The sequence below is a fragment of the Cetorhinus maximus genome, chromosome 7 (assembly GCF_964194155.1).
Source record: "Cetorhinus maximus chromosome 7, sCetMax3.hap1.1, whole genome shotgun sequence".
Lineage (NCBI taxonomy): Eukaryota > Metazoa > Chordata > Chondrichthyes > Lamniformes > Cetorhinidae > Cetorhinus > Cetorhinus maximus.
In genome coordinates this window covers 67,968,511-67,992,515 of record NC_135885.1, presented here as the reverse complement: position 1 = coordinate 67,992,515, position 24,005 = coordinate 67,968,511, and the positions used below count along the sequence as shown (strand labels likewise).

General features: G+C 42.7%; 1 protein-coding gene across 1 annotated transcript in view; it reads left to right on the top strand.

Annotated features, from left to right (window-relative positions):
- Positions 1-24,005, top strand: part of tenm4 (teneurin transmembrane protein 4) — a 240,022-nt gene that overhangs the window by 142,487 nt on the left and 73,530 nt on the right. Inside the window, exons 12-16 of the mRNA XM_078544823.1 lie at positions 2,294-2,413; positions 3,991-4,252; positions 7,488-7,755; positions 15,929-16,072; positions 22,504-22,753. Of these exons, the coding sequence (XP_078400949.1) occupies positions 2,294-2,413; positions 3,991-4,252; positions 7,488-7,755; positions 15,929-16,072; positions 22,504-22,753 (1,044 nt within the window). The remainder of the gene's footprint in view (positions 1-2,293; positions 2,414-3,990; positions 4,253-7,487; positions 7,756-15,928; positions 16,073-22,503; positions 22,754-24,005) is intronic.

Genomic DNA, 24,005 nt, shown 5'->3' with positions numbered 1-24,005 from the left:
TTATCAGGAAAATATACATCAGAAATTTAATATTTTTTTATTGATAAACTATCTGTGCCATATTATTCTTTTACCAATTGGGTTTTCTATGTGATTAATGTAATTTTCAGGGAGAAAATCCCTTTTTAATGCATTTTCTTTCTCAGGAGTTTCATTGCTCAGTCAATATTTGTCTATTCATACATTACAATGGAAGTTAGTTTGGAAATATTTGTCTTTATTTGGATTTGTCCATTGGATCTGGGCATGGCTGGCTATTGCCCACCGTAAAATAACTCGAGAAGATGGAGGTGAGCCACCTTCTTGACCACTACAGTCCAGATACTGTAGGTACACCCATAGCGCAGTTCCAGGATTTTGACCCAGCGACAGTGAAGGAACAGAAATATAATTCCAAGTCAGGATGGTGTGGGGCTTGAAGGGGAACTTGAAAGTGGTGGTGTTCCCACACATCTGCTGCCCTTGTCCTTCTAGGCGGTGGAGGTCACAGGTTTGGAAGGTGCTGTTGAAGAAGCCTTGGTGAATTGCTGTAGTGCATCTTGTAGATGGTACAATGTGCTGCCAATGTGTGTCAGTGGTGGAGGGAGTGAATGTTTGTGGATGGGGTGCCAATCAAATGGGCTGCTTTGTCCTGGATGGTGTCAAGCTTCTTGAGTGTTGCTGGAGCTACACTCACCCAGGCAAGTTGAGAGTATTCCACCACATTCCTGACTTGTACCTTGTTGATGGTGGACAGGCTTTGGGGAGTCAGGAGATAAGTTACTTTCCACAGAATTCCCAACTTCTCACCTACTCTTGTAGTCGCAGCATTTATGTGACTAGTTCAGTTCCTGGGCAATGGTAACCCCCAGGATGTTGATGGTGGGGATTTCAGCAATGGTAATGTCATTGAATGTCAAGAGGAGATGGTCATTGCCTGGTACTTGTGTGGCACGAATGTTACTTGCCACTTATCAGCCCAAGCCTGAATATTGTCCAGGTCTTGCTGCATATGGACACGGACTGCTTCAGCATCTGAGGAGTCATGAATGGTACTAAACATTGTGCAATCATCAGCAAACATTCCCATTTCTGATCTTATGATGGAGGGAAGGTCATTGATGAAGCAGCTGAAGATGGTTGGGCCTAGGAAACTACCCTGAGGAACTCCTGCAGCGATGTCCCAGCACTGAGAATATTGACCCCTATTAACCACAACCATCCTCCTTTGTGCTAGGTATGACTCCAACCAGTGGAGAATTTTCCCCCTGATACTCATTGACTCCAGTGTTGCTAGGGCTCCTTGATGCCAGACTCAGTCAAATGCTTCCTTGATGTCAAGGGCAGTCACTCTCACCTTACCTCAGGAGTTCAGCTCTTTTGTCCATGTTTGTACCAAGGCTGTAATGAGGTCAGGACCTGAGTGGCCTTGGCGGAACCCAAATTGACATCAGTGAGCAGGTTATTGCTGAGTAAGTGCTGCTTTATAGCACTGTCACCAGCACCTTCCATCACTTTGCTGATGATCGAAAGCAGACTGATGGGGTGATAATTGACTGGGTTGGATTTATCCTGCATTTTTGTGGACAGGACATACCTGGGCAATTTTCCACATTGTCAGTTAGATGCCAGTGTTGTAGCTGTAATGGAGCATCTTGGCTAGGGACATGACTGGTTCTGGAGTACAAGCCTTCAGTATTATTGTCCATAGGCCCACAGTATCCAGTTTGCAGTATCCAGTGCCTTCAGCCATTTCTTGATATCACGTGGAGAGAATTGAATTGGTTGAAGACTGACATCTGTGATGTTGGGGACCTAAGGAGGAAGCCAAGATGGAACACCAATTTGGCACTTCTGGTTGAAGATGGTTGAAAATGCTTCAGCCTTTTCTTTTGACTGATGTCCTGACCTCCCCCATCATTGAGGATGGGGATATTTGTGGAGCCTCCTCCTCCTCCAGTGAGTTGTTTAATTGTCCACCACCATTTGTGATTGGAATTTGGATGTGCAAGTAAAATAACTTTGTGATGATGGTGGTTAGCATGTGTGGCCATCCAAGATTGGTTCAGAGGCAAAATATTGCATTGTGGCAGTAAGCCATTTAATAAGTCATGAAATACCCCATTCAAAGTGCCTTAAAAAAATTTAGCTGGAATTTTCTGTGGGGGTTTTCCTGACTTTCCAATATAACTCCAGTTCGGACAGTGGATAATTAAGCAGCAAACTTAGGGGGGACATCTCTTCACATAGAATTTGCATGGCTGTAAAATGTATACCTATATTAATTTTAATGTGTTATTTCTGCTGTTTACAGCCACACATGTGTGATACGAGGTCAAGTAGTGACAGCAGATGGCACCCCTTTGGTTGGAGTTAATATCAGCTTTGTCAACAATCCACACTATGGTTACACCATCAGCAGACAGGATGGCAGGTACAAAGCTTTACACTGACGCATCATTCCAAGAGCAACTTTATTAAAGGGAAAGCAGTTAAACTTCAGAGCTTTCTATGATGCTCGTGTTTTGCCTCATGCAACCAAAAATTGAGGGAGTTGGCAGCCAGTGCCAGTGGCACCTCCCTCAAGGTGTCATTAGTAAACATTATGGGTGACTCATGCCCAGGAGCCTGTTTATTCTGCCTTCAACAGCACCCAGGAGAGTTTTGTGGTCTAAGTAATTGAAGTTGTCTACTCTTCTCTGGCTTGCTATCATGACCTGCTTGAGTATTCAGAATTTTGTCAAAGTGTAATAAAAATATTGATAAGATGTCCAATTAAGTAATTTGATTAAAAGAATGAAAGAGCCACCTGCAGAGTTCCTATCTTGCCTGTTTGTTTTACCTTCCCCCTCCCACTGCCCCATGATTTGCTGAAGAGTGGGAGCTGAAATGTGCATTAAAATGTCTGCACTGAAATCTGCTGCTGGTTCAGCAGTTATACACCAATGGGTATGCAAATGAGCAAACACTGGATACTTGCACATATGTCACTCTGGAAAGCATTGGCAGCAGTAAAACTTTTAAGGTGCAACAGTGGTGGAGGTCCTTTGGAGGAAATTTTAGGCATCCCCTGGGCTTCTCCCATTCTGCCATCACCACATTACGTGCACAAATGAGCTTTGCATAAAAGGGGATTTCAGCTGAAGTTGCAGGAGCGAAAAGGAGAAACACAAAGGAAATTCAACTCAACAGTGTTTACACTGCTAATTACAGACCCCCCCAGTCTGACCTGGAACTCAAATGGCAGGAATGCCAGATCATCAGACCCACATAGGCAGCTGTTAGCAATAGCGCACATCGTAGAAGCAATCGAAGCAAGAAGCAAAGGAACAATCTAGTGCATCCTGTCTTGCAGCAAATATAATTGGCAAAAAAAAACTCCAAATCAGATTGTGACCTAAGCTTACTTCAGATAATATATACAACATATTGCACTCCTTACATCAGACTCTCCCTGAGCAATACCATGGGGCACCCAGTCCTTTATAGTCAACATAAATATTAAGTGAGGCAATGCTTTAAAGGACAAATGTTTCACTATTAGCATCTGAATGTATTTCATGTTTTTGATGGATGACTCTGCTATCAAATAAGTCTGTTCTTCCAAGATTGCATATTAATAAAAGTGTCTAAATATCAATTTATTAAAGATGTCTACCTCCTGATCAACAAGCTTGACCTTTACCTGCTGCATCTGTTCCAGAGTACAAGCTGTCAAGAAGTTGACAGATGCCGTTATGGTTAATTTTGTAACTTTGTAATCTTGGCAGGAGCCTTGCTTGTCAGCAACATGTATTGGAAATTTATGCATACACTTTGAATAGTTTTCTGTCCATTTAAATTGACGGTTAAAAAATTGTGCATAGTTTTTACCCGCATTTCTGATGTGTGCTGCTATTGAGATCCTTGCCTGCTGGTAGTACAAAGTTGGAAAATTACATCTGTCATGTGGTTTTATACAAGGTAAACCTTTTGAAAACAAATTGTCTTGTTCTGTCCTCCAAATACTAGCTTTGATTTGATGACTAACGGAGGGGTTTCGGTCACGATACACTTTGAGCGCTCTCCGTTCATCACTCAGGAGCATACACTTTGGCTGCCGTGGGACCGTTTCTTTGTCATGGACACTGTCATCATGAGGCACGAAGAGAATGAGATCCCTAGCTGTGACCTGAGTAATTTTGCTCGTCCCAATCCAATCGTCTCTCCATCACCATTGACTGCATTTGCAGGCTCATGCCAAGAGAAAGGGCCCATAATTCCTGAAATACAGGTACTGTGTCAAAAACCATTTACTCCTCCACCTATATTCATCCTTAATGCTTACAAGGAACATCAGAGTGAAAATGCTTGCATTGAAGTTCGTAATATAGTGAACATATTCCTAATCAAAATACAAAATCTAGGGGTAAACATTATGATTCAGTGCTCCTGCAGTGGATCATTGTGTGATGGATGCATATCAGAAATTCAATGGCCTGATGTACATGATTTTCCATACGCGATAGACATTTAAAATAATTATTAAATAGATGCATTACCATAGAAAAACATGAAAAATATATTTTCTTAAGCTGACTAGGTCAAATTTAACTGTTAAAATTGGAGGGACTCAGTGACACGTGGACTGTGCATTGCTCTTTCCTTTCTGGGGCAGAAGTTTGAATGCAGTTTAACTGGACTATGGGAGTTTTATGTCCCTTTTGATGTTGGGCATCATGGCAGGCATGAGCAGACAGTATGGTGGGAAGGCCAAAAATCAGTTTCATGCTGACATGAAACCAGTTTGCCGTTGTCTGCTGTGCCCGTCAATAGTGGGCCACGTTTCCTGCCCCTGGATGTCAGGAACATAATTTTAATACATCTACATATCGTTATAAGCCCTACTCACCGGAATCATCCCCCCCTCCCCACCACGCTGGATCATCCAGGCACAATCACGCCGACGTGTTTCACAGCTGAACATAAGCGACGTGCGCTTGGCGAGCTGCACTTCACTCAGGACTTTGAGGCTTGTTTACCTACCTTGCTTTGGGCCTCGTGGTCATCAGTGCCAGGCTTCGCAAGCAGCACCACATCACTTTTAGGGGGTCTCTAAATACAAGACCAGCCATAAGGTGGGGGTTACTTTTCAATGGCTGCAGAGCTAGGGCTTGCTTGGGGAAGGGGGAGAAGTGGCCTCAGGCAAGGGAAGAGGCTGCAGGGTGACTGGGGAAGGGCATGTGTGGGGCACATGTTGATCTATGCAAGTGGCCTCAAGATGGTGAGGGCTGAGGAGGTACTGTCCAGAGAAGACGAGGCCAGATGGAGATTTGAGGTTGTGTGTGTGAGAGTGAGTGGTGATGTCCCTTGAGCTGGCAGTGAGTGAGGTGCCAGTGAATGTGTGATGGGCTTGTGATGTGTGTGTGTTGAGACTGATGAGAATGTTGCCTTACCCTGGTGGCACAGATGAAATTATTCACCCGTTTTCTGCACTGGATAGCAGACCTCTTCTGTGCAGTATTGGCACTGACCACCACTGTCACCACCTCCCAAGTCGGAGTGGTGAGACTGATGGGCCTCCTGCGGCCATTGCGGCAGGCTCCAGCAGTTTCCAGAAGGCATCCCAGGGATGCCTCACTGAATTGAGGGGCTGCACTCTTCTTGGCCTTTGGGGCCACTTCTTCACTGGACCAGGCCTGGGCTGCAAGCATTGAGAAGTGTGCGCCCGGCTGCAGTTTAAATAAGGTGCCCGGCGTGAGGAAACAGTGAGGTAACGGCTTTGCGGGCAAATCATAGGCCACCTGCCAGCGAGATGGCGTGTTTCCTGTAGCTGTATAATATAATGAGGCGGGAATGGGACAATAAGGCACGAAAAGCCGCCATTGCAGCCAGTGGGTAAAATGTCCTTTTTCCCACCTGCTACCGCACTTAGGGCGGAATGGTCCCAGATTTGCACTATGTAAGTTTCTTCCCTCTGCTAGATTGCTGGCTCTGTTTTAGCATGGAATAACACTGAGCATCCTCAATCTCTTCCTAGTGGCTCTGGGTCCATGGCACTAAATGGTCCAAAATTTGTGCCAGTTGGCATTTTAACTCATAGGGTTGGATTTTACGGCACCTGCCCATTTCTGCCAGCTAAAAAGTCAGGTGGGAGCATGCCCATGATCAGCTGCCTTGCAGCAATATAACGCTGGAAGAAGCGTTAATTGCTTTAAAGCAAGATTTACGCCCCTTTTTCAGGAGGAAATCCCACCTTAGGGAGCTGCTGGCCAGTGAGACATCCAGAGACTCTGTTGTCCAAACTGCGCCAGCTATGAGCGGTGGCCAGAGCTGGGACTAGAGGCAGTCCCACCACACCAAGGAGCCCAGATAAGTCCGGCATCGGAGGTTTCAGTGAGGCAGGGGATGCGGTTGGGTTCGAGAGGCCAAGGAGAGGATTAACTGTGAGGGGAAATTACCTGGGAAGGGGACGGCGCCTCCTATTGGGTTCAGGGGGGGCCGCAAAGACATCCAGCCTCTTTGCCCAACACCAGCCCATACAGCTAAAACTGCTGGGCTTCCCACCTGGCGTGGACCTATACCTCACAATGGATAAAACACCAATGGAGTGAGATGAGGCCCTTAACTGGCCATTATTTGGTTGCATAAGGGCCTTAATAGGCCCAAGGGCAGGGGTGACGCCTGCCAGAATGAAAAACAGTAAAAACTGGGAAGTATGAATACTGGTCCGAACTGGTCTTGTATACCTTAAAACGGTGCACCAGTAAAAGCTGGAAAATAAGAGTATAAGTCCAAACTGTTTTTCCTTTCTGGGTGACACTTCCCCACGTCCCCCACCCCAATCAAAAATTGATTTGGGGCAGGTGGATAGGTGGCAAGAAGGCCACCTGCTGGGTTTTGTATTCCAACCTTCCCCATCTTCAAACCCACCAGAGGAGGAGCGTAAAATCCAACCCATAGAGGCTGTCATTGTTCTTGAGAGGAAGAATGACCCAGAATGTAACTGTATTTGGTTTGACCATTACTCTTCATAGAACAAAGTGATGGACATTTTCATAGAATTGTAAAGTATGAGTAATACAAGTGCACCAGACTGCCAGACCCCATTTTTACAAAAAAAAAGTGCTGTAGCACTTTGAAAGGGAAAATTGGAAACTTGTTACAACTAATTGTAGTACTGCCATGCTGCAGCTGGGAAAATTTAAGTGATTTTTCAACTGGCTCCTGCCAGTTCTGTTCTTCAACCAACCACTGGTAGGTATATAAGAGTGGGATACTTGAATTTTGCTTACTCTGTGGGAAATGCTTGGCTACAAATAGCTGTTTACAGAGGTGAAAACCTCACGATGTGGAGAATGAAAAGCACAAAAATTGTTCCCCTCATTTGTGGCACAATAGATCAGTGGTTTGTGCTCCAAGCCTTTGTCTTTAAGTTCCTCATGCACCCTGGAAGAATGGTGGCAGAATGCTAACATTTCTTTTTCATTTATTATTTGCTACAGTCTTTCTACCTTTTCTGTTCACAGGCTTTACAAGAGGAGATAAATATTCCAGGTAGTAAAATGAAGCTGAACTATGTCAGCAGCCGCAATGCTGGTTACAAATCAATCATGAGGATTAGTCTGACACACCCCTCCATCCCCTTCAATCTAATGAAAGTACATCTCATGGTGGCTGTGGAAGGCCGGCTCTTCCAGAAGTGGTTTCCTGCTACCCCTGACCTATCCTATTACTTCATCTGGGACAAAACTGATGTTTACAGCCAAAAGGTTTATGGACTATCGGAAGCATTTGGTAGGTTTCATAATGCTACAGACACTTCTGTGTTGATTGACAGAGCTGGTGATTGTGATGTTGAAAACAGTATCTGTAGGTTGACGAGGGATTTGGCCACAATAAATCAACTTACTTTAGTCGCAGCTTTTATTATCTTGTTGATTTTCACTTTCCAATTATAGCTTTACCATTTCCTTTCTTAGGCCCAAACTCCATTCCAAAGTTTGTCTCTTTTAAAATTCCTGAGATTTACATCCGAGTGGTGGCAAATGTCCATTCTCAGTGGTCAAGAAGGCAGAGAGAGTGACCTTTTCCAGTTTCCCCGTTCCTAAGGAATTGTGTCATTTGACACAAATCCAGTCACTAAATGAGATCAAGAACACACCAGAGGGAGAATTTTCTCCCCGTCGGGCAGGCGGTTCAGGAGCGGGCGCGGGTGGTGATCGGCTACATGCCACCATTTTGTGTGGGCGGGCCAATTGAGGCCCGCCCTGCGTGACGCGCACCCAGAAGTGGTTAGCACTACCTGTGTGGGCGGGGGGAGGAGGGAGAGTTGGGGCCTGCGCTTTTTCGCACACATACAGAAATCTCCCTGAGGCAGCTCCGTGCCTCAGGGGGATTACTTTGAGAATGAAAGGTTGAATAAAAGAATTGAAAAAATTTTCAGACATGTCCCCTCATGGGACATGTCAATAAATGTTACAAAAAATTTTTCATAAACTTATAAACCCTTCATCAAACCTCACCGCCCGTGGATGAGGTTCCATGAAAAATGCGAAGGCTGCCTGGGCTCTTCGCCTGCCCGCCAACCTTAAGGTTGGATGGGCAGCCCACAAGTACCTCAATTAGTTTAATAATGGCCTTAATAGGCCTTTGACAGTTTGGCGGATGTGCAGCCGACTCCGCTGCCCACCCGCCGAACTGAGGATCAGAATGATGCACGGTGACGTTGGGACGCACGCCCGATGTTACCACGCGTCATTTTACGCATCGGCGAGCGGGGCCTGCCCTAGCACACCAACCAGAAGATTCAGGCCCAGGTGTTAAAGGTAACACCAAGGTGACTGCAACTAATTTCAATGGCTCATTACTTGTTTTCCAGCTCACTGTATTGTACTTTCTTCTTTTATGTGAACTATTCTCCAGTGGGAAGTTGAGGCTAATTGCCAAATGTGGACAAGTCAAATAAGCTGTCCCAATTCCCTTCTGCAGCATATAAGCTGGAGCATTATTCTGGTTTTCCCCTCTAAAATATTGAAGAGAATGAAGCCCTTGATGAAAAGTGGCTCCATTTTACATTGAAAGGCATGTGGTGTGTTTCATGAAAATATCAATCATAATTGAAGTATTCTCAGTAGAGTTTGAAAGTATGCTCAGAAGCTAGCCAGAATGCAGGGTTGTTGATAGGTATAATTGAATACTATTTTCTTGTCACATCAATGAGGTGTTCCCTCTAAATAGACAACACAATCACAATCTCTTTGAAAGCCAGAAGAACAGATTCTGTAAAAAGTAGCTAACTTATTCGATGATGGTTTTGTTAAAAATGTGTTCATCTCAAAGGTTTCCTTGATGATTATATTGAAATGAAACCCGTTTGTAATTTCTCATTCATTGTCATTTTTTTAATGTTGATTATTTAAATCAACTCTGTCACTTCTTTCAACACTCATGTTGTCTCTGTAATTTTCATAATTACACCTTCATGCAGCTGCTGAAATGACAACAAGCAACATCTTCAGCAGTCAATCAATTCATATTTGTCAAGAAGTCAAATCATCCAAAATTGAATAGCAATGTATTCACACTAGATCTAAGCAGAAGTTGTACTTTTTACTTGACAGCAAGTTATAATGTTTATAAAGTGAAGTTATTCACAATTTCATGGGCCTGAAAAGAAGTGACCAGTTATAATATGGATACAAACCAGCGATAGAAATTGCTTCTTTCTAAGAAACCATTGAAGCTGCCAAGAATTCTGCACCTTACATGGTTCAAAATCATTATTTTTAATTATGGCTTTACAAAGACTTTATAATTGGAAATTTAACACATACATTGTTACCCTTTCTGCTTCACCATTAAATACTACATAACTTTATTTTAGAGAAAAGATTGACAGTTGAAAGGTTGAGGGTTTTTTTAGACTTTCCGTTGCATTACAATAACATCTTTCCAATAGTTACTTTATTTCATGCTTGTTTGTGCTGGATCTCATGAGTTTGTCCTCAGATTTTTCCAGTTTATTCCTTCCTGCATTCTAGACTTAGTGTTAATAGTAAATGTATCCCTGGGAAGGGATTAAGACCAAATTTATTTCTTCACCACTCTGAAATAAGATGCTAACTTGGTAAACTACAACCTAAGATAGGTGAAACCATTTCATGTTTTAAATTTGAGTTCTATAAAAATAAAAAGCCACTAGGAGTGCTGCGTTCATGCTCATTAATCCCAATAAGGCCTCCTTCACTGCAGAAAAGGACACAGTGTAGACCCTGTTTACATAAAGGTTTCCATATTATTATGGAAGCAGTGTTAATGACTGGTCAGCAAAAGGGGACACAGAAATGGAATCTTGATGTACTGTTGTGGACAAAATAAAGAAACTTTGAGTTGAGTTCTAAATATACTGAATACTTAAGACTAAAATTTATCATTTGCAGTAGTAGTGTGTGAATACTTGATGCATTTAAATATATTCCTCTGCTCTCTTTCATAAAATAATTAACTTGTTTGTTGTAATTGGTTTAACAACACCTTTAAAATAAAGAGCACAGGAATGTATTAAAGATCTATGAAGTGTTCATACACTAGTATGGGCAGCAATAAGTTCTAAGATTAATTTTTCTTAGTTTTTAATGGCGTAATCTTAAGGATACAAAAAACCTTATGAGCTAGACAAGAGTTAAACTTGCAGGTGCAAGGATCATGTCACTTAAACGGGGCCATGAAGAGAACGGGGTGACAAAGTGCAATGATGCAGATTGACAACCCAGCTGCCTATCAAATGGGAGAGCAGCCGGGGAGTGGGATGCAAGATGTTACAAAATAATAAAAGGACGAAACTAAAGGCTCTGTATCTGAATGCACATAGCATTCAAAACAAAACAGATGAACTGATAGCACAAATAGTGATAAATAAGTATGATCTGATAGCAATTACAGACACATGGCTACAGGATGATATAGATTGGAACCTGAATATTGAAGGATATGTGCCACTTAGGAAGGACAGGAAGCTAAGAAAAGGTGGAGGGGTCACTCTGTTAATTAATGATGTTATTAGCACATTAGAGAAGGATGGCCTATGTTCAGGAGACTAGGATGTAGAAGCAATTTGGGTTGAGATGAGAAATGATGAAGGAAAGAAGTCACTTGTGGGAGTGGTGTAGAGGCCCCCTAAATGTAACTACACAGGACAGAGTATAAAGGAAAAGTGTAAGCCATTAGGGTTTGGGGGTTAAAAAAAGAACCCTTCAAATTAAATCTCTAGTTTCGAATGCTTAATTTCTAACACTAGGGTCCTCAGTTGTACCTGATCTAACAAGGTACAAATAAGTAGTATTTATGAATAAAGTAGAATTTATTAAGCAAGATTTTGCATGTACTTAAAAAAAAAAATGAAGACAACATGGAAGTTCCTCATCCCTCAAGTTCCTAGGATTCCTTGGCGTTGCCAACACAAGCGATGTCTTTCTCTTCTTCTATCTCTGAAGTGATGTTGAACTGTGTCTAGAAGAATCATACCCCAGGAGCCATGATAACACTGTGCCAATGAAGACTCCAATTTTCCAACTTTTATCCTTACTTCCTATTATTCCAGAATCCCTTATTTGGAAATGGTCCACATTCACCTCTTCCATTGGCTTAGTGTGCGAGCCATCTGATGTCACCCCATCCCTGTAACTAGAATCATGCAGACTCAAGACAAATGTCTGTTCCTTGTTTTCTGGGCCTCCAGATTTCACATTCCATTACTAACAAATGATACATCCTTGAGATACAGAGCAGTTACAGTTATTTTAAAGGTGTTGTTAAACCAATTACAACAAGCAAGTTAATTATTTTATGAAAGAGAGCAGAGGAATATATTTAAATGCATGTCACATCCTCTTGTCAATAGTACGCCTATCACATAAATATACTCTAACCCATTCCTGCTAATACTAAAGCCATTAAGGCCAAATGTTAATTACACTTCCTATCATAATATCATAAGAAAAGAAAAGTTTCCCTCCAGTACAGATGTTCTGCCCTACAGATATGGTTAATCAATTAAATCAATGCATGAGTTTGTGTTTAAAGATAGTGTCATCCTAAGTTAAAACTACTATTCAGCATTTCGTCAAACATAGCGCTGTTGAATCCAGACTCTCAGGCAACTTAAAGTCATAAAACCATTAAGTGTAGTTTCTCACAAGCAACAGTTTCCATCCTATGAAGTATCCCACTGCCTTGACTGCCCATTGCCTCACTAACAGAAATTCAAGCTGAACTGTTTAAAAGCATTAAAAATAAAATCCATAGACATTATGTCAGACCAACAAGAGATGCTAAAAATTAGTAGTATTATTAAAATCTGACATAAGATAATGGGAGCTTGTCAGAAAGTTATGTCGATAATCATGGGGGTTTTAATCTACATCTAGAGTGGAAAAATCTGATAGGCAAAGGTAGCATAGATGACAAATCCCTGGGTCCTAATGGACTTCACCCCTAAAAGAAATGGCTAGTGAGATAATTGATGCGTTAGTTTTAATTTTACAGCATTCCCTAGATTCACGGAAGGTTCCATTAGATTGGAAAATAGCAAATGTAACGTCTTCATTCAAAAAGGGAGGGAGAAGGAAGCAAGAAACTACAGGCCAGTTGCCTTAACATCTGTTATAGGGAAAATGTTAGAAGCTATTATTAAAGAGGCAGGGCTCTTAAAAATATTCAAGGCAATCAGGCAGAGTCAATATGGTTTTGTGAAAGGGAAATCCTTGAACCAGTTTATTAGAGTTCTTTGAAGGAGCCACATGTTCTGTGGATAAAGGGGCACTGGTGGATGTACTGTACTTAGATTTCCAGAAGGTATTTGATACCCAGAAGGAAAAATCTGTTTGGACCAGTACTCTTATTTCCCAGTTTTTACTGGTGCTCCATTTTAAGGTATACAAGACCAGTTTGGACCAGTATTCTTAGTTCCCATTTTTTACTGTTTTTTCATTCTGGGTAAGGTGCCACATCAAATGTTATTGTGGAAAATAAAAGCTCATGGTATAGGGGGTAACATGTTGGCATGGATAGAAGATTTGCTGGCTACCAGGAAACAGTTGGCATAAATAAGTCATTTTCTGGTTGGCAAGATGTAATGAGTGGTATGCCACAGGGATCAGTACTGTGGACACAACTTTTTACAGTTTATATAAATGACTTTAATGCAGGGACTGAAGATATGGTTGATAAATATGCAGATGATACAAAGATAGGTAGGAAGGTAAGTTGTGAAGAGGACATAAAGAGGCTACAAAAGGACATAGGTTAAGTGAGTGGGCAAAGATCTAGCAAATGGCACACAATGTGGGTAAATGTGAAATTGTCCATTTTGGCAGGAAGAATTTTTAAAAAGCATATTATCTAAATTGGGAGAGATTGCAGAGCTCTGAGATTCAGAGGGACCATGGTGTCCTAGTGCACGAATCACACAAGGCTAGTATGCAGGTACAGCAAGTAATTAGGAAAGCTAATAGAATGTTGTTGTTTATTGTGAGGGGAATTGAATAAAAGACACCTTCGGTCTGTCCGCAAGCATGTCCCAGACCTCTCTGTCGCTTGCCATTTCAACACACCACCCTGCTCTCATGCCCACGTGTCCGTCCTTGGCCTGCTGCAATGTTCCAGTGAAGCTCAATGCAAACTGGAGGAACAGCACCTCATCTTCCAACTAGGCACTTTACAGCCTTCTGGACTGAATGTTGAGTTCAACAACTTTAGATCATGAACTCTCTCCTCCATCCCCACCCCCTTTGCGATCCCCACTTTTTCCAATAATTTATATATATTTTTCTTTTCCCACCTACTTCCAGTATTTTTAAATGTATTTCCATCCATTGTTTTATCTCCACCTTTTAGCCTATTTCGATCCCTTCCCCCCACCCCACCCCCACTAGGGCTATCTGTACCTTGCTCGTCCTGCTTTCTACCCTTATTGTCACCTATTAGCACATTTCTTAGCTAATATCACCACCGTCAACACCTCTTTGTCCTTTTGTCTATGACATCTTTTGGCAATCTCCAACTATCACTGGCCCTCTATCCAGCTCTACCTGTCCCACCCCCCCTTAAACCAGCTTATATTTCACCTCTTTCCTATTTTTCCTTAGTTCTGTTGAAGAGTCATTTGGACTCGAAACGTTAACTGTATTCCTCTCCGCAGTTGCTGTCAGACCTGCTGAGTTTTTCCAGGTATTTTGGTTTTTGTTCTGGATTTCCAGCATCCACAGTTTTTTGCTTTTATAAAAGAGTAGGGAGGTTATGCTTCAGCTATACAGGGTACAGGTGAGACCACATCTAGAATACCATGTACAGTATTGGTCTCCTTATTTAAGGAAGGATGTAAATGCGTTAGCAGCAGTTCAGAGAAGGTTTACTAGACTAATACCAGGAATGGGCGGGTTATCTCATAAGGAAAGGTTGGACAGGCTAAGCTTGTATCCACTGGAGTTCAGAAAGTAAGAAGCGACATGATTGAAACATTTAAGATCCTGACGGGTCTTGGCAGGGTGGATGTGGAAGGGATGATTCCTCGTGGAAGAATCTAGAACTAGGGGCCACTGTTTAAAAATAAACGGTCGCTCATTTAAGATAGGGATGAGGAGAAATTGTTTCTCTCAGGGTCATGAGTCATTGGAACTCTTCCTCAAAAGGCAGTGGAAACAGAATCTTTAAATGTTCTTAAGATAGAGGTAGATGGATTCTTGATAAGCAAGGTGGTGGAAAGTTATTTGGGGTAAGTGGGAGGTTTCAATCAAATCAGCCATGATCTTATTGAATGACAGAGCAGGCTTGCGGGGCCCAGTAGCCTACTTCTGCTCCTAATTCGTATGTTCGTAAAGTGGCTAGGAAATCATAGAGGGGTGGGACTCACCTGATCACAAGAGCGTAGGGAGAGTCGGAGGTGGAGGGCAAGGAAAAACCAGTCAAACTTGGAAATGACTGGTACTGGTCTGAACTAGAGTTCAGTGTTAAGATATGCAAGTTCAGGTTGGACCAGTGTCAGTCATTTCTTAAGTTCTACTGGTTTTTCCTTTATGGGGTGTGGGAGGGTGAGACGGAGGAGTCGGAGATTGAGGGGGGAATCGGAGATTGAAGAGGCAGTTGGAGATTGCAGGGAGTGTGTGAAATCATGGTGGGAGTCGTGGGGGAGTTGATCAGGGTCAGGGATGTAATTCAGCTGCTTGTGTGTTGTGCAAAGAAGTAAGCTTGTTGGACTTAGAGGAAACATTGCTCTTCCAGTCACAAGCAATGTTATACCTGACTTAGCTCATGGATCTGGCCCTTCTGGCTTCCTTTAGCTGCTGGGATTTTCAAAAGCTAGGAAACCCGGCCTCAGTGAGTTGAAAATAAAATTCCTGTTTAAGTGGAGGCCCACAGCTCCTTAAACAGATCTTACTGACTGGTCTGCCCCTGAGAGTCAGTTAGCCACCAGCCCTTGGACCCTAACCATAAAAACTGGAAATAGGCAGGCTGGGGTTGGATTTGGTGGTGTTAACTGTACCCCCAAACCATTGTCCTTGTGGGTTAAAAATCCTTTAATGATGTGATATGAGTACCTTATCAATTATATTCCTGCTAACATAGTACTTTACAAATTTAGTCTTTTTCAGAGGCAAGTTTGTCCATTATTATGCAGACACATATACCACTGGTCTTGAATACAGCTGCTAAATCTTGCTTCAAGTGCGTCCATTAGCAAGCATTTGTGTGAGATGACCTTTTTTCCTCCTGTCTGAACCAGATCCACACATACGTTTCTTCATCTTGGGAGACCTATTGGTATTAGTTCAATGTTGCATCTAACCCCATCTTCAAAGTGCTTTACTGATGTTTAATCAGGCTAATTGATTTTTAAATAGATTGGCAGAGATAGTTCTTTCCATAATATGCTCTACATCTGTTTTACCTATTTTCAATTGTACCCTTGCAGTGTCTGTGGGTTATGAATATGAATCATGTCCTGATCTGGTACTCTGGGAGAAGCGTACTGCAGTTCTGCAAGGCTATGAATTAGATGCATCTAACCTGGGTGGATGGACCTTAGACAAGCACCATGCCCTCAACATACGAAGTAGTAAGTAAACAGTACAACAATCATTGCAGAAGAATTTACGTGCTTGAAACTATATATGGAAATAAAAAGAAAAAAAAACTGTAGATTCCATAAATCTGAAATATAAAATTGAAATGCCAGCAATACATAATAGATGTATCATCATCGGAAAAGAGAAAAGATAGATATATGTTTTGTCTGTGGAACAGGGGTCACATTAACTTGAATTAAAAACAGAAAATGCTGGAAAAAGTCAGCAGGTCTGACAGCATCTGTAGAGAGAGAAACCGAGTTAACATTTCGAGTCCATATGGCTCTTCTTCAGATCTCTCAGCTTCACTACTAGAAACATTAACTCTGTTTCCCTCTGCACAGATGCTGCCAGACCTGCTGAGTTTTTCCAGGATTTTCTATTTTTATTTCAGATTTCCAACATCCGCAGTATTTTGCTTTAGTCACATTAACTTGCTTATTCTCTTTACAGATGGTGGTGGGCCTGCTGTGTATTTTCAGCAATCTCCATTTTTATTTTTCATAACAATTTAAATATAAGGTTGGATTTTCTGACCTGCTTCCCCCCAATTTTAGGAATTTGCACAGCCATTGGGAGGATAAATCTGACAGAATTTATTCCACCAGGTGCCTTGTACCTTTCATGGAAGGACTTTCAAAATGAATGGTCCATCTTCCCTAATGGAATTGATTCAAAAGCAAGAGGGAAACAAATGGCTACAGCTATGGGGATTTGCTGGACATGATGCACTGTGCTACTGCAGGCGGTGCAACTGTTTCCTTTTCTCCCTCATCCAAGGCCTAGCAGAAATAATAATGCTGCTGGAAGCCCACCAAAACAAAATTTAAAGGAGCCTGACCCTGGTCAATTGCAAAATCTAGGCCATGGCCTTCCAATCGTTTCATCAAACTAAGTTGGCTTGCACTGCTATATAAACGAAAAGATGGGAAAACAATGAGACTTAAATTCTGCAGCACCCCAAAGTGGGTGCAATTTTGCCAGCATTTGAAAGCTAACTTAATCAGATTTGGAAAAAGTAACTTTGATCTGTGGAAATGACCAAAAGATTCTGAATTTTATAAAAGAAATTTAGACATTTGAAACCTTGGTTCTAGGCTTTTTTATAGGATAACCTTCATCCTCATAGAGATAAACAGTTCAGTTCTGCCTATATTGCACTTATTTGATGTGCTTTGTTTCATGAATAAGAACTTTATTGAAGTTCCAACGATTGTAAACAATCGTCTGTAAGCTTGATTTGTCTGATGCCCAAATATCTATCTCACCGAAGATATCTATGAGTTATCCTTGACCTTACAACTCTTCTAAAAGCAGAATGAACAAACCAGAAATGGACAAGCCAGTCACATATGAAAGAAACAAGATTGATAATCATTGCAATGAAGGGTGTCTGTGACCGTGACCTGTCTTTCTTCTTTCAAATGTTGGCTGGCCTTTTGTCCATATCTATAATTTTCTATTGTTATGACCAGTCCCCAGGTGAAGGCCCCCAACTCATTAACTTCCTGAATGGGACCCCAATTTTGTTATGCTCCCAGGTGAGGAGGAATAAGCTGGCTCCCCTTCTTTATTTAGCCACCTCAATTGGCCGCAACTAGGTTGATTTAAAAGGGCTCCCTTCCCCTGTGGACACCCTTCCCAGTCCAAATGTATTTATTTTTAGAAGGAGCCAATTTAACCAGGTTTTCTTGAGTCAAAGAAAGAGTAAGTTTATTAGCTACTAAAACCTGAGAAAAATAATAAAAATGCAACACACATACACACAGATTAGAAATGAGGATTTAAGACTCCAAATAAAAGTTTTTAAAAATACAAAAGTCTTTGGATTGTCCGTGAGGCGTAGCTGGCAGTACGTTGTAGCCATTAATTTGGGTGATTCTGGTAGAGCTGACTTGGACAGTTTCGCTGTTAGTTTGGAGACACTTGGTTCTGCAGGTTGACTGAAAGGCTGTCCTATTTCCTTGAGATTGTGGTTTTTGCTGAGCTTTGCCTTCAGCTACGGAGAGAGAGAGATTTTTGCCTGCAAGCTGCAGTGGGGTAACTGACTTGTTCTTCTGCTTGCTGTCACACACTGGGCTGAATCATCCGTGCCAGCTGGCGTCAGGCATGTTCGGTGACGTGAGCGGACAATATGGCGAGAAGTCCAAAAATTGGTTTCTGTCATGAAACCAGTTTGTGATAATCTGCTCCGCCCGCTGATGGGGAGCTGTGTTTCCCGCCATCAGACGCCAGGAACCTCATTGTAATACATCTGTAATATATCATTATAAGCCCAGCTCACAAGGATCATCCCCTCCCACTGGATCATCTGCCCACACACGCCGACGTGTTTCACAACAACATATAAAAGGCATGCACTTGGTGGGCTGCACTTTGAGGGGAACTTGGAGGTGAGTACACAATAATGTTGCAGAGCGCTCGACTGGGTCGGCTGTTGGACTTCAAGGCTGAAGCATGTTGAGGTGTGGAGGGCAAGGGCTGCCCTGCGGTTGAGGCGTGTAGGGAGGGGGGGCAAAGGATGCCCTGCAGTTGAAGGTAGCGCGCAAGCACATGGGGGGAGAGGTGGGCAATGGAAGCGGTCATGCATTAGGGACACCTTGCATAAAGGTGCTCTGCAGCTGAGACAGTTCAGGCACAGCCACATTGATATGATTGGAGTAGCGCCTCTAGCTTCTCTGCCCACTCTAGCAACACAGAGGCATCAAAGTGCCACCAAGTGCTCCAGAACTTTTCAACCCTCAGGCACATAATGCAAAGTAATAAGCGTTTTAGTGGACTGCAGAACAGTTGGACGACTGGGCACGTCGTACAATCCCCTTGCTAAAGCTGGCCATGGAGCAGAGACTGGTGGAGGTGATCACAGCCACTTGCAATATCATCATCCCAGTTTGGACCCATCTCCCCCAAGATTCAAGCTAACAGTGGAGCCTTGCAGTGCGGGTTAGGAGAATGCCTGCACCTGAGCTGAGAGCACAGCATGCAGTCCAATGGGCAAAGCTGCCTCCAATTGGTTGGGTGGAGTCGACGGAGGTGGGCGGTGTTTCGGCAGCCATGCAGCGCACTAATCTCTGGCCATCCAAGTGGCGGCCAGTGCTCTCCGGGATGCATTAAGGGGCTTTTAGACTTAACCAAGACAGGTTCTTAGTGCACCCATGCTAACTCACGTATCTCTCTCTTTAACCCTGCACGAGAAGTACATCAGGATCATGGAGTCTAGTGAACTAGGTGTATGCCTTGTGGCTTGCAGGGAGTGGAGACGAGAGTGACTGAGGCTCCTGGCTGCGCAGAGAGTAGAACAGCACCCTCAGGAAGAAGGGGTGGCTGGGACTCCTGCACACGCCATCGAAGAGCCACAGCGAGCAGTCGCTGGTCGGCGCCTAGTTACACCCAGGGTCTATAGACACCGCCTTTCATTCCTGCAGATGATCAAGAACCAGTGTTGCCAACGATTGCACATGGTAGGGGAACTGGTTGGTCAAAGCTGCAGGATTTGGCACCACGGGGACATGCAGGGCATCAACTGCCAGTGGCCATGGCACTCAATTTCCATACCAGTGGCTCATTTCTGGGCTCCACAGGTGGCTTCTGTGGGATATCATAAGCCTCCAACCACAAATGCATCCATGAGGTCACGGATGTCATCTTACGAGGGCACAGAGCTTTGTGCATTTTGCCTGGGACCAGGATAGCCAGGATGCAAGAGCGATTGGATTTGTCCAGTTCTCGGGTTTCCCACAGGTGCAGGATGCCATTGACTGCACTCACGTGGTGCTCAGATCTCCATTGCAACACATGGTCAACAATGTCAACCACAAGGGATTCCATTTTCTGAATGTGCAGCTGGTGTGCGACCACCACAAATGCATCCTGCAGGTCTGTGTAAGGTTTCCAGGGATTGTGCATGACTCCTACATTCTCAGTTGGTCACAGATCCCTGAAGTCTTCCAGGGTCCACAGAAGCTGCAAGGTTGGCTCCTCGGGAACAAGGGTACAGAGGCCAATGTTGATGACACCCATATGGAGGCCTCAGATTGCAGCAAATTGAAGGTATAACAAAGCTTATTCTACAACTTGCAACTTGGTGGAGCGAACCATTGGGATGCTGAAAATGAGGTTCCATTGCCTGGACTGGTCTGGTTGAGCGCTGCAATTTAGTCCACAAAGGGTGTCATGCATCGTCGTGGTAGCTAATTCTAATGCCTTATTGAAGTCTAGGCTAGGTTCGGCTAGCAAACGCCTTTGGATAGATTTATCTCCAATCCCACATATCAGCCGGTCTCTCATCATATCACTAATGGACATTCTGAATTCGCAATGCTCAGTTAATGCCTTTAAAATGGCCACATGGTCAGCTATTGTCTCCTCTGGAAGCCTGTTCCTTGAATTGAACTTGAAGCACTGCATAGTAACTGAGAGCTTTGGTCTTAGGTGGCTCTGTACAATTTTTATTAACTTGTTGAAAATCTTCCCATCTGGGGCGCTAGGTAACTTAAGGCTGAGGATCAGCCCGTACATTTTGCTCCTGCATCAGGATAAATGAATCGCCCTCTTCTCTTCCTCCCCATGATGTCGTGCAGTAATAAAAGAATGCTAGGCGTTTGACATACTGAGATCAGTCATCTGAAATGGGGTCAAATGGATCGATACACCCAAACTGCGGCATTGTGAACGACTGCAAGGGAACTGTGCTTCCAATAGGCTTTCCAGTTAATGACTAATTCAGGTGTTTGGCTTACCATGGAGTTGGCCTCTGTCTGGAGTCTCTTCGTGCCTTTCAGCGTGGCCGCCCTCTCACTGGGGTCTTTTACAATTTTCTGTGCATAGCCATTTTTCTTGCATTTACCCTTGTAAATGTATTGCCACTTTAAGAGCAGTCACCATTTTTTTTAACTGTCTCTGCAGCTGTCGGCTTTTCTCTGCTGGGTTTTGTGCTCTTTTTGAGTTTTGGCGGGATCTCCGCAATCACGATTCTGCAGGGTTTTTTTTATTTTAAACTGCAGCACTGCTTTCTGTACCAATTCCCACATGTTGCCTATTTTACAATATAAGTACAGATGCTCTTTCCAATGTTTTGCTCACCCATCTTGAAATTTATTTTCTTTTGTTCTTTATCCTCGTCACCACTTTTGTGTCTTGGGAAATGAGTTCGTTGGTCAACCAAATTCTACTGCACACATTCCTATGTTTTCATCAATTGCTGCTTGAAATTAATAATAGTGAGAAACTGATGTAAGAATAAATAACGATGGTTTATTGAGACATAGGGCAGAGCATCAGATCATACGTGCTCACTCAGAAACCTCCAGAACTAGACTTACAGTTCCCAGTTGCCCATGCTGTACAGTGATTCGTCAGTGCTGTCACATGATCAGTACACTTGCATTCTCTTAAAGGGACAGGGTACCTCACTTTACCACACTACCCATCCTGCATCCAGAGTGGGGGTAGAGGACTTCACAGCCAGCCTCCACTGTGTCCAAAAGGCGCTTGAGGGATGCTCATTGAACCTGGGAGTGACAGTCTTTTTGCCTTTCAGGATCATGTCTTTTTTGCAGCAGTCGCAGTCACGGGATGGAAGCAATAAGGTATGTGCGCGTGGCTAGAACTTAAATATCACCCCTGGCTTGCTGAAGCATCAAGGTGATGGCATGGTGGGCGAATGAGAGCCTGCCTGCCATGGAAACAGCATGTTTCCCGGGAATGCATAATTAATGCAGTGAGTTTGGGATGATACAGCATGAAAACTCGCCATTGAGGCCGGTGTTTTATACATCCACAGCCGCACTTAGTGCAAATCTGGGACAATTCCGCCCACCATCACACACCAGCACACCAGCTTTTTAATTGATTTTTCCCTGTGTATTCTGGAAGGGAAAAAAAACTATGACTCGTTCGTAGAGTCCATGTTTTTTTTATCTCAGCCCATCCATACATTGAGATATAAATCAACAGGACATGGATTTTGGATAGCTGCTGAGACGTGCAAATCAGTCTTTAGTCTCCGCAACCACAGGAGATTAAAGTTCAGTCTTTTGCATCTTTCCTATCCCCCTTTCAAGTGTCTCAGTTTGAAGAAGGACGTGACACCTTTCGGGTGCGACATCCATGTCCTCTCAAGACCAGTATTGGTCAACAGTTTTTAAATTTCTTTTTAGATTAGCATCTCTAGTGTTTGTCATCAGGAAATTCTCATTTGAACATTGCGATCAATTATTGTCATTCAAATAGGAAATAATCTATCATAGTTGTGCATACACATTGATCAGTGTGCACTGTGATAATAACAGATGAGTTATTGTTAATAAGGTTTAACATAGGTTCAATGCATGTTGTATTCGTATTGTAATTGTATTTGTAGCTGTATTTGTTGTCTCATACGTTATAAAAAATATATTAGCAATCATTTATTTTGTTGCAGGTATTTTACACAAGGGAAATGGCGAAAATAACTTTATATCCCAGCAGCCACCTGTCATTGGAAGCATTATTGGAAATGGCCGAAGACGTAGCATTTCCTGTCCAAGCTGCAATGGCCTTGCAGCTGGTAACAAACTCCTTGCACCAGTTGCCTTGACGTGTGGATCAGATGGAAGCATATACGTTGGTGATTTTAATTATGTTCGTAGGATCTTCCCCTCAGGCAATGTCATAAATATACTGGAGTTAAGGTATGACAACTTTGGGTACTGATATAATTCATGTAAGTTCTGTGATGTTATTCAGTCACAAAAATGTGGTTAAAATTAATGGAACAATATCCTAGTAAGGATTGTGGGTGAACTAACATACAACATTATAGAATGATTAAAATATGTTTGTATTAGCTTCCCAGATCAGAGAATGTGAGCTGGACAATTAGGAGAAAAGGAAAAATTAGAGGTCTTGGCTCATGAAAGATATAGAGAAGGGATTAGGAGCATGTACTCGGCCACCTACTTGTTTTTGGAACAATATGTGCAATAAGTGAATAAATAACAATAAGTGCAATATGGAGTAACCCAAAGAGAATAGGATACAACATAATTGAAACATTGCATTAAAATCTAATGCCCGTGTTCCAATTTTTAATGCTCTGTTTGCATCTATCCATTTTCCTTGCCCAAGTTCTGCTGCGTAGCATTTCTTTTTTAAAAAATTCTTCTAGTTCCACAGGAGCTTTCCATTACTCGCTAACCAACAGTGAGAAGCAATTTGCTACCAGGGGCCAAATTTTTGTCTAGGTGCAGAGGCGTATTTCGATGCATGAATGGCCACACATGGATTTTTTTGGAAGAAGTCCATTTCCCTTTACATTTCCAATCCTACAGAGTGCAAAATGTACACCTGCCCCCACTGAGCTCGGGATCCCCCATTTTAAATGGGGGGCAAAAATCAGATTTCCTCCCACAAGCAATTTTATTCTGGCAGTGCAGGGTTTTGGAAGCCCATGAAAAGCATACCATGTTTGAAAGTTTGTGGAGGAATCGGGAACATTCTGAAAGGTAACTGTAAAATGTTTTCACTCCTTCAAATGTCACTAATTAGATGCTGTATTGTAATATAGATGTGTTTTCAGTGCAATAATTCATCATAAGGATCGGACCTGCAAAGGTGAGTTGACCCTTTTGTTGACAAGCGTTGTGTAACTTTTCACATGCATTACAGTACTTTTCCAATGGAAAAAGTAGCATAATGTAGTGAAAGATGTTCTAAAATGTCCTGTCGGCCTGTGCTGCAATCTTTTGTACTGTTATTTAAATGGAATGACAGTGTGGCTGATTTTTTTTTTTTAAAACCCTGATTTTGACACTTGAGTAAATCTAACCAGCTGCTCCTGTCCACTGATTGACAGGCATTCTGCTTTGAAATTGAAATGAGCACCTTCTGTTCTTTCCATCTGAGAGAACACTTTATTGTTTGGGCAGCTGTAGCCATTATGAA